General features: G+C 40.6%; 1 protein-coding gene across 4 annotated transcripts in view; it reads left to right on the top strand.

Moving 5' to 3' along the window:
• The first annotated feature begins 1016 nt into the window (after nucleotides 1-1016).
• The window catches only part of PPP2R5E (protein phosphatase 2 regulatory subunit B'epsilon), a 152600-nt gene continuing 142738 nt past the window's right edge, over nucleotides 1017-10878 (top strand). For 3 of the 4 annotated variants that reach the window (XM_029237010.1, XM_029237009.1, XM_029237007.1), the window contains exons 1-2: nucleotides 1017-1594; nucleotides 4008-4171. In XM_029237010.1, coding sequence (XP_029092843.1) covers nucleotides 4015-4171 — 157 coding nt within the window. In that variant the 5' untranslated portion in view covers nucleotides 1017-1594; nucleotides 4008-4014. The remainder of the gene's footprint in view (nucleotides 1595-4007; nucleotides 4172-10878) is intronic. The other variant, XM_029237008.1, reaches the window with a different exon arrangement.

The following is a 10878-nucleotide window of genomic DNA, read 5'->3' as shown; positions in this document are numbered from 1 at the left end:
TCACTAAGGATGCAAACATATCTCTAAATATTTTATCACTTGTTCTAGCTAGAGTTAAGTGAAGCCTTCTCCATAAACTCTTTCGGATCCAACTTGCCAGTGAAGAGCTCCCAAGCTCCCGCAGTTTGAAGCTGGGTTTCCCTGCGCTCTGTACAGCGGGTGGGCCCAAGAGGTTATCTCAATAAATGATCACAGAGCGTGGAGACCGCGTTCCCACCTGCACAAGTTACACTGAACTGGCCCCAACCAGGCTTGCAGGAGCTCCAGGGAGCTGATATTCAAAACAGAGGTTTAGGGAAAAGGAGACTAGGCGAGAGAGAATTCGAAGCGATACCCAACCCTTGGCCGGGCCCCAGGGGTTCAGATTTCCGTGCCAGGCCTCCCACAAGGTGGAGCGGAGAGCGACTGCTGGGGGCTTTACAGCCCCGGGCTGCGAGGGGCCCATCTACAAAGGCAGCGGCGCACAGGCTGCCTTTCTTTCTTTCTATGCGGCGCTGGTTCCCGTCCGAATGGGATTCCTCGAGTCCAGAAGGGCTAGCCTCGCCGCTGAAAGGGGCGGAATCAAGGGCCAGGGACGCCCCCACCCTTAGCCGACCCTTGCCCTTGGAATCCTCAGGTTGCAGACGACCGCCGCCCAGAGGATCCGCACAGCGCGGAAACCCATCGCACTGATGTCACGCGCACCCCTCCGGGTTTAAGGAGCTCCTCTCAGGCCTGGCGGCGGCGGCGGCGGCATATCCCCACTTCAGCCTACCCCACCGCCTGGCGGAAGCGGCGGCAGCGCGGCCGGAGATCGCGGTTGCATCCGGGTCCCTCTCGCCTCAGCCCAATCCTCAGCCTCCTCTCTTCCCACCCTCCTGTTTCTCCGCCCCCCCGCCGCCAATCCCCGATCGGGTCTCAGCCCAACATGCTGACAAGGGAGTGAAGGCGGACGCCGGCCAATGAAGCCTCGCTTCCCGTTTGAAGCCTCCAGTGAGTGGGCGCTGGAGGCGGGCGCTGCTGGCCAGAAGGTTCGGTTGCGAGTGTGCCATGGACTCAGCTGCCCGGTGATATTGACAATAGGAGAGAGAAAGGGGCATTGACGGGGACTCACCGCGGGCACCGAACGGCGGCTCTGGCAGCGGCGGCTCCAGCCCCAGCGGCTCCTTCTTCTCCTTCCTTCTCCTCCTGCTGCCTCTGCGGATCCAGTCTTCCTCCCTCCCTTCCCCCCTCCCCTCGTCGTCGCTGCAGCCGCCGGGTCCGGGGCAACGAGCAGAGGCGCCGCCCGCCGGGAATGTGAGCGAGGAGCCACCGGCGGAGCCGCAGCGGGGTCGGTGCCGATTTGATGGGACGGGCCCGCGGGGGAGGATCGTGAGGCCGCCGCCGCCGCCGGAGCGCTGAGGTTCAGGTCCGGCCGTGAGGCCTAGAGGCGCCGCTGCCGCGGAACCGGAGGGACGCCGCGCCGGACAGCCGTCGCCCCGGACTCCCTGCCGCTGTCCGGACCTCCCCCCGCACGCCCCGGTCCCGCCACCCGCCCCCGCTGCGGCCCTCTCTCCCGTCTCCCGCCCCTCCGAAACCACAGATCATCTTCGGATTCTTCTCCAGAAGCTTCAAGGTAACTTCGTCCCTCCAGCACCGCGGCTCGTCTGCTTCCTTTCCTCCTTTCCTGCCTTCTACCCGACCTCCTGGGGAACCTGCGGGGCACCGGCCTGGGGAAGGCCTGGCCTGGGCCGGCGAGGGGTGCGATGGGGTGAGGTGCGGGAGAGGGAGCGCCGGTCCCACTTGTCTGATTTACCAGCAAATGCTTCTGATGATGCCTTTCATTCACTCTGCCCTCCACCCCCCTTTTTCTCCACCTTCCGGCATTGGAGGCGTATTCTTGTCCCCCTTTATCCACTGACGGGGGCGGGGGGGAGGAAAGGGGGATTGGTGTAGTGAGAAGGATTCTGTAGCAGCTTATCTTCTCCAGGGCTTGGGGTGGCACGGGGTGGGGTGGGGTGGGTGGGAGCAAACGGAATATGTGAGCATCCCTACAGACCAACCTTTTCTCTGTCTTTCTCCTCCACCCCAGTACCCCCTTTGGGTTATCCTGTGCCTTGGAAATGCCCCGTGCCCAATGCTTAGAGGATGATAAAGCTTCGGGCGTCCTAGCCCACGGCGAAACCTGTTTCCCCGGGCTTTGTACGGACCCGCTGCTACTGCACGTTCAATTCTGCAGCGCTTTAGGGTTGAGATCCTTGACGTTTATCCTGGGCCGCGGGCAAATGATTAAAACAAAATTTTTTTTTTTGCTACCAGTAAATCATCTTTAGAGATGGGAGATAAAGAATAAAGGAGAGACAAAAAGAGTGGAGGAGGAACAGGATTTATGGAAATCTTGTGCTGTGAGGGTTAAATGTAGTCTAAATAATTCACATACCAGATTGGAAAAGCAGCCCCTAAATTTACAACATACAAATGTGATGTGGAGCTTCTTGCAGATGCAGTTATTATGAATTTTTAAGTCATCTTACTTCTTCTATAATCATTCATGGTTTGCAATTCCTTTTTATCTATCACATTTTATTTAAGGCTAAATTAGATTGGTAAAAACTTTTTTAAAAAAGAGTACCAAACAGGACTTCAAAATTCCAAACCTCAACATCATATGGTTTTGTTTGTTTTTTGTTTATGTTTTTATTATTTTTACTTTGTCAGAATCCAGCTAATCCAGGTAACTTTTTATTCTCACACGTTCAGGAAAAAACTCCTTAACTCTTTTAGAGGTTAAAAAACACTTATGTTATGTATTGGAATGACAGGTGAGTAATTGCATTTCAGCATTTCCCCCATGTGCGTTATTTCTATTCAAGTCTGCCATTAATCTTCCATGGAGCATGGAGCCTCAGTGCCATAGAAATGATGGCATCTGTTTAAATTGGTGAATGAAACTGAGCTTAATCCTTGTTACTTTTAGGAAATAGCCTTCATTTTAATGATTTGAGAATGTTAAAAAAAATCCCAAATAACTGTTCAGTTCCATTAGTTTGATAGAATGAAAATTAATATTTGATGATGAACTTCAAGGGAACTCAACTTGGTTGTCTAAGTAGGCTGTGAATTTGTTTTTATTTCAACTTTGGTGTACCATTTCATCATAGTTTTGTTTATTAAGCTTTAGTAACTTCAGATGGCTTCATTCAAAAAGAAGACTTCTTTGAAATGATTTTAATTATGCCTTTTATATGTTCTGTTTAAAGTAACCTAGCTTGTCCTCCTTTGTGGTGTGGTGTAGTTTATCATAGCTAACACAGCACATTGCATTAAAAGTCATGTCTTGGTAGTTGAGAAATTGTAAATTTCACCTGGCTGTGATACAGTGGTGTAGATTCTTGAAGTACCATAAGAGTTTCAACTCTAGAGCCCATTCATAATATTAACTATCTTGGGAAAATGTTTGGATGGAAATTTTGTAGCTGCAGAATAGTTCCTCAATTACTTCTGGATCTCAAGATGAGAAGAGCTGTGCAGTTAGAAAATGAGTACATGTTCAAGTATAAATGAACATCTTTTTTTTTGTTTGTTTGTTTTGCGGTACGCGGGCCTCTCACTGTTGTGGCCTCTCCCGTTGCGGAGCACAGGCTCCAGACGCGCAGGCTCAGTGGCCATGGCTCACGGGCCTAGCCGCTTCACGGCATGTGGGATCTTCCCGGACCGGGGCACGAACCCGTGTCCCCTGCATTGGCAAGTGGACTCTCAACCACTGCGCCACCAGGGAAGCCCTAAATGAACATCTTTAATGCATATCGTAGTGGGAGTAGCACAATGCATTAGCATTACAGTATTGCTTATATAGTACTTATATTCTATTTTCCACCAAGTTTTTCTGTTTTCCCATTGAACACGTGACTGCTCTTAATTGATTTTATTTGCTTTCTTTTAAACATATTCCCATTTTCAAAAATAGTGTATGGGAATTTTAGAATTTGAGTAACTCACATGTATGCTTCTACCTCGGGAATGTGTTGATGATACTTCTTTCTTTTCAGTAGGGATATGTCCTCAGCACCAACTACTCCTCCATCAGTGGATAAAGTAGACGGATTTTCTCGGAAGTCCGTCAGAAAAGCCAGACAGAAGAGGTCGCAAAGTTCCTCACAGTTTAGGTCTCAAGGCAAGCCTATTGAGTTAACACCTCTGCCGCTGCTAAAAGGTAAGGCTCATGACCAGGTGATGGATTCCTTTTCAATCGATCTTTTTGTATCTGTATATAATTTTCTTTTTTGTAGAGTTCCATATTTGTTAAAATTCCGTGTTGCAAATTGAAGAGATGGGAGGTTTCCGACATGTTGAAGTTATTGGTGTGTGATACACCCACTCCCCCTTTTAAAGGGTTCAATTTAATATAAATAGCCATGGACAAATGAAAATAAACTTATTATCAGAGAATCTCTCACATTGATAAGTAGAAAAACTGAATGCCACAGAAACTTTATGAGGTCTGGGTCTGTGTTTTTCTTATTGTCTTCTGTTGACATTTAGATGTATACATCGTATGCAGTGACAACTACAAATTGTACAGATTTAATCACAGGAGGTAGACCTAGTAGAGGAGATGGTGCCATTAACTTACATATAGAAAATAATGTTTGAAATAATTCATTTTTTAAAATTGAGAAAAAATGGTCAGTAATTGATTACATGCATTTTTGTTTTCAGATAGTACAAATAGAAAAAGTATTTGATGATCATATTGTTTAGGGAATTAATATGAGAACTTTTTTTTCTAAATTAAACCTTTTACCTTTTGTTTGAGTATGTGGGTACTTTTTGTTCCTTTTAATTTTTATCTATTTGCTTTATGTTTATGAACAAGCATTTGCTTTATGTTTATGAACAAGCATTGTTTGAAATCCGAACATAGCATTTATAGCATGGAGCTATTAGAATCTACCGTTGAAGGTAGATTTTTGTCTGCTGAACACTTAAGAGTGAGGAGAAAGGGGACGTGAACAATACAATACACTTTACTGGCTCAGAGGAAATCAAAAAACTTGGTTGCTAGTTAGTTGGTGAACATTTATGTCTGTAACAATTTGTGAAATCAGAAGGTATTAAAAGAAAAACTGGAGTGTGACTAGAAAAGATCCTCAAAATGTAGCCTAGGATATTTCAAACTTCTGTTTTTCCCGTATGAACATTTTTTTTTAAGGGAGGAAGATTCATAAATGAGATTTCCATGTTTATACTTGAAATTGGTAAACATGAAATGAATACTATTACTGTAAAGATGATATATCTACAGTTAATGAAGATGAGCTCGTATGAGTTTGGGGGGAGAAAATTTTGACTAAAGTTTTTGCTGGTAAAAATGAAAATAGTCTTTATGAGGCTTTGGAAGAAAAATGAAGGAAAAACTCGCTAGGGATAAAAGTAACTGTACTTGAAATACAAAGTTGGGAGGTATATTGGATTCTTTAGTAGTTTATTTAATCTGAAATAGACATGTAATAGCTATTAGCATCTATATCTGGCAACGGACTTTATTCTGAGGAAGCAGTTTAAACTTTCTTAGGGTTAGAACAAATTTAAACTTTGTTATATTAATTTCTTGGGGCCCATGGTAAACATTTAAATTAGAACTTAACTGACCACTCAGAGCCATGGTGTTGGTTTTGTGGGTAGTGAAAGAAGCATGCGTGAGAAGAATTTGGCACATGTTTTAATATTTTGTTGTTTCTTATCTCATTTAAAAAAATTGTAATATATCTATAACATAAAATTGACCATTTTACCTATTTTTAAGTGTGCATTAAGCATGGCATTAGGTACATTCACATTGTTGTATGTCCATCACCACCACTCATCTCCAAGACTTCATCTTTCCCAGCTGAAACTCTGTATCCATTAAACACTAACTCCCCATTACCCCTCCCCCTAACCTCTTTGCAACCACTACTGTCTCTGTGAATTTGACTACTCTAGGTATCTCCTATAGGGGGAATCCTACAATGTTTGTCTCTTTTGTGGTTGGCTTATTTCACTTAGCATAATGTCCTCAAGATTCATCCATGTTGTAGCATGTGTCAGAATTTCTTTCCTTTTTAAGGCTGAATAATATTCCATCATGTGTGCGTGTGTGTGTGTATGTATATATATGCCATGTATTGTTTATCCATCTGTCAGTGGATACATGAGTTCCTTCCACCTTTCAGTGATTGTGAATAGCGCTGCTATGAGAACATGGGTGTACAAATATTGTTTTGAGTCCCTGCTTTCACTTGGGTATATACCCAGAAGAATTGCTGGAGCATATGTTTAATTTTTTGAGGAATTGCCATACTGTTTTCCACAGCAGCTGTACCATTTTACATCCCTACCAGCAGTGCCCAAGGCTTCTTCCAATTTCTCCACATTCTCACAGACACTTGTTATTTTCTTTTCCTTTTTTTTCTTTTCGATAATAGCCATCATAATGTGTATGAAGTAGTATTTCATTGTGATTTTTATTTTCATTTCCCTAGCGATTAGTGACATTGAGTATCTTTTCATGTGCTTTTTGGCCATTTGTATATCCCTTTCTCATATTTTAAGTGGAGTCTGATAGTATTGTAAAATTTCCAAGAATTCTGCTCTCCAAGAATATGATTTTTGTGAACTTGTATGTTTTGCCAGCATAGGAGCATTGGAGAGCAACAAGATCATATAATACTAGATACATCCACAAGCTTAAATTCCAGACAGACTAAAAGTGATTCTTGTGTAATAAGCACGTTCTGGGAAAATATTCCGGGAAGCATTCCATAAATTAGATTTCCATATCTGTAGAATAACAAAGAAGTACAATCATGTATAGACTTTAGAAATGTGTATTTGTTCTTGATTATTATAGTGAATGTAAAGAGTTTGTTGAATAACATTTGTTTTCCTTACAATGGATTGACTTTTATTTGTGTGCCTTCTCACAACTTTAGGAGGTGGTTTATGAAATATAAGGAAAACATAAAAGGAATTTTTTTTTTACCATTTCCTTAGGAAAAACCAGTGTAAATTATATATGCATGCCAAAGGGTAGTTATTGATTTAATTTTCTATAGAATTGTTTTGACTGAATTGGAAGGTTTAAGATAATTTTATTTGGGGGTGCAATATAAACTGTAGTTGAATTTTGGGGGTTGCTTTAAAGAGTAAAGAAAAAACATGTCCTTAAGGTCTTTAATTTTAGGGGAGTTTGAAAACGGAAATTGTGTAAACATAGTAATTATGTAGCTCATCTTTTTAATATGTAATTTTTGAAAGCTCAAAAATTAGGTATTCATTAATCACTTGTTTTGTGTGTTTGCCTTCTAAGAATGCTTATTATATGCATGGTAATACTTGACTGACTTATAAGTAACACTGCCATTATTTCTTAGCATTTTAAAAGTCTCTTCACTTGCAGCACTGTAACAAAGTGAAAGGAAAGTTTCATCTCCTTTGCTCTTTTCCTAATAGGTGGGTTTTTGAAATTTGTATCAATGATGTTATTTTTCTGTAGACAGCAACACCAGCATGTAGTTTTGTGTAAATATATCAGAGTGACCTGGCTTTTCCTGCAATTGTGAAATTGCAGGATAGACCTTGACATGTAGACATTTGAGTTTTCTCCATAAAGTACTTCTGAAAATATTTTCAGAAGGTCCTAAAGTTTTTGAGCTTGAAGGACTTTTACTCATTTTCCTGATAAGGGGAATTCAGTAGAGGTTGAGTGCCTTATGTGCTTGATAAGAAAGTAAAGACTTGGATGCTTTCTGGGTGCCTGCACAGCAGGACATAAAGCAAGCTTGGACAGTTACCTAGGTAAGCCGCTGAATAAGGACAAAATAAACACTTAGGCAAATAGACACACACACATTAGTAACAATAGCAATAATAATAATAACTACTAGGGGTAGTCGTATCTGGTTAGGTGGTTTATGTTTTCTACCTACGCCGTATTTCCTTGTCGTTTTAACTTTAAACGATTATATAAGTTTAGATTTGAGTGAGATGTTTTTGAAAGCTACCACCTCTTTGAAAATGGGATTATAATGAAAGTGGCATCATTGTTGCTAGCCTCACAATTCATCATATGTTTCTAAAGCATTTTGCTCATAGTTTGGACAGTCAGTATCAAACATTCCAAAAACTTTGATGGCTGGAGGTGCTGTTCAGCAGAAACTCTTTGCCCCTTGGTGTTGAAACCTTTAGATTGGTAACGTATTTCTGTAACACTAATTCTCTGATGTTTTTTTAACTCTACACTTACGATTCAGCTTACATTTTAATTTTATAGGGTGACAGTTTGTAAGGACTTGAAAAATTCCAAGTTAAAACTAGTTTGTGTGCTTTTAAAATTATTGGATGGGATAATTCGTCTCTTTCATCTTTATCTGCTTTGTGTAGTGTAAAGGAGCATACAGATAGAATTCCCAGTTTTCTAATGGACTAGTGCTGTAAACTGTATTTATAATGCGAATGATCTCCTAAGAAATAATGTCCTCGATTTTGGTGTTCACTGTCTTCCTTATAGGTTATGCCGCGGTGTCGCATGGGAGGAAGTACACGGGCTTTGTTGCCTGCAAGAGTCCTGGCTAGCTCACTAGCTGTGTTGCCTGGGGCAAGCGAGTTAGCTTTGGAAAGCTTGGTTTTCTTGTCTGTCAAATGGGGATGATAATAAAAATCAAGAGACACGGCAGTACCACATTCAATATATTACTAACTGTTGTCATTTAACTGGGATTTCAGAAGTTACAATATGAATAATGTGAAATTATTATTTGACTTTTTGTATTTTCCTAGCAAAAAAGTTGAAACTGGAGATTTCTCTGAAACTTATGAAACAAGAGCATAGTTTTGAGGTCATGAACCTTTTCAACCCCCAAATACGAAGAAACAGTGTGCAAATGTGTTGAATTTAGTAGACTAGTTATTTTAAGCATCTTTACGTGGCGGTTTTTCACTTTCTGCATTGGTATCCTGCCACATTTTTTAGTGTAGTGCTTTTTGACTTATTCGTTTTTTGAATAGATAATACAGTTATATGGTTCAAATTCCGAAAGATACAAAAGGATGTATAATGAAAAATCTTCCTCCCAAGTCGGTTTTCCTAATTAGCTCCCCTTCCCAGAAACAGCCAGTCATAATATACTTGTATTGTAGGCATAGGCATTCTTAAACCCTTGAATGAATTTGAAATGCATTGAGCAGGCTGAAATTATATGCACATTTTGTATGAATTTGTCCATTTTTTAAGTGGGATAATTCCATAGCATTTTTCAAATTCTCAAAGGGGTGTCTGAATCAAAAAAGTTAAGAACCACTGATCTAGTTTGTACCTTAGATTAACGATGTATGTTCTTTTTTTTTCTTTCCCATTATAGTTTATTACAAGATATTGAATATAATTCTTTGTAGGACCTTGTTGTCTTATATCTATTTTATATACAGTAGTTTGCGTCTGCTAATCCCCAACTCCTGCTTTATCCCCTCTCCCCCCACCCATCTTCCTCTTTGGTAACCATAAGTTTGCCTTTTATGTCTGTGAGTCTGTCTCTGTTCTGTAAATAAGTTCATTTGTAATTGATGTATATTCCTTAGGCAACTAAATTGTAGTGTGAGTGTGTGCGTATGTGTGAATGGTTTTAAAAAAATAATCGTAAGCTTTGCTTTTGAACCAGAAGAACATCTGTAAGTTAATAGGTGTTAACATACAGCTTTGCAGCCTTTGAAGCAATGTGGTAATATATTTCTTTGGGGGAAGAAATTATAAGATCTTGCGCAAAACCAGTATCAAATGACACTGTTATCATGTGCGAAAGATTATACTAGTTGTAGTGAAGAGGCATTTCATTCACTTTTAGGTGAGAATTTTATATGTCTATATCTATGTCTCCTAATAGTTTGTTTCTGTAGCGTAGAGAAAATTCCCATACAAAGTCTCATGTGAGCCAAAATAAATTGAGAGTAAGCGTTCCTGATTCGTGAATCATTTAAAAGTAGGGTAGGCAGCTTGCATTCATATCCGTCCCATCTGAGTGTGATAATTACTGCTTAGTTCTTAACTTAGGGTTCATGGATTTCTCGTTGGGGATAGGGTGTGTGCATCGTGGATGGGCTTCAAGTTTCTAAGAACCTCCAAAAATTATATGGAAAGTTTCTGTGTAGGTGCATTTGGTTTTTTTTTTTTGGAGGAGAGAGTTCATTGCTTTCATCGACTTCTCAAAGATTTAGCTCTACCATTCCTGCTCTTTCCCCAGAGTTAAGAGCTTTTGGCTTAGACCAAAAGATTGGGAATTATTATTATTATTGTTTTTCCTGAGTATCATGTTAGCTTTATGTGTGTGCAGATGCATTGGATACTTACCAATAAATATTGTAAGCTTTAAACAGAATTCATCATAAAATGGGTCTCTCCAGGATATAACCCATCCAGGGCATAAAAATGTTAAGGTGCCAAATGAAACCTCTCCTAAGGTGAGGTGGTCCTTTTCTACTTAGAACTTTCTTCTCTTGACTTTGTATCATTCTTCAAGTTTCAGCACAAATGGGACCTTCTTAGGGACCATCCTTCATCACTTTTAAAAATAGTCTCCTTTGACGTTTCTATCACTCTGTTGTTTTTTGCATCATATTTATAATCTGAAATTATTTTATCTTTGTTCACTTGTATGTTATCTGTTTTTCCTCCCCCATGAGAATATAATCTTTGGTGTAGAAACCTTGTTTCTCTTATCTCTAGGGGCTAGATCAGTGCCTCATACATAGTTGGTATTCAATAAGTATTTGTTAGTAAATGAATGAACATTGTTAGTTGAAAGCATCGAGGTTATTAGTAATAGCACTATAGACATTTATTTTTCCTTTCTAAATATTAAATTTTGCCCCCCAAACCCAGGCCAT

This window comes from Monodon monoceros, unplaced genomic scaffold (assembly GCF_005190385.1).
Source record: "Monodon monoceros isolate NGI ecotype Baffin Bay Population unplaced genomic scaffold, NGI_Narwhal_1 Super_Scaffold_21, whole genome shotgun sequence".
Taxonomy (NCBI): Eukaryota; Metazoa; Chordata; class Mammalia; order Artiodactyla; family Monodontidae; genus Monodon; species Monodon monoceros.
Note: the sequence above shows the minus strand (reverse complement) of the source record. Positions and strands in the feature narration are given on the sequence as shown.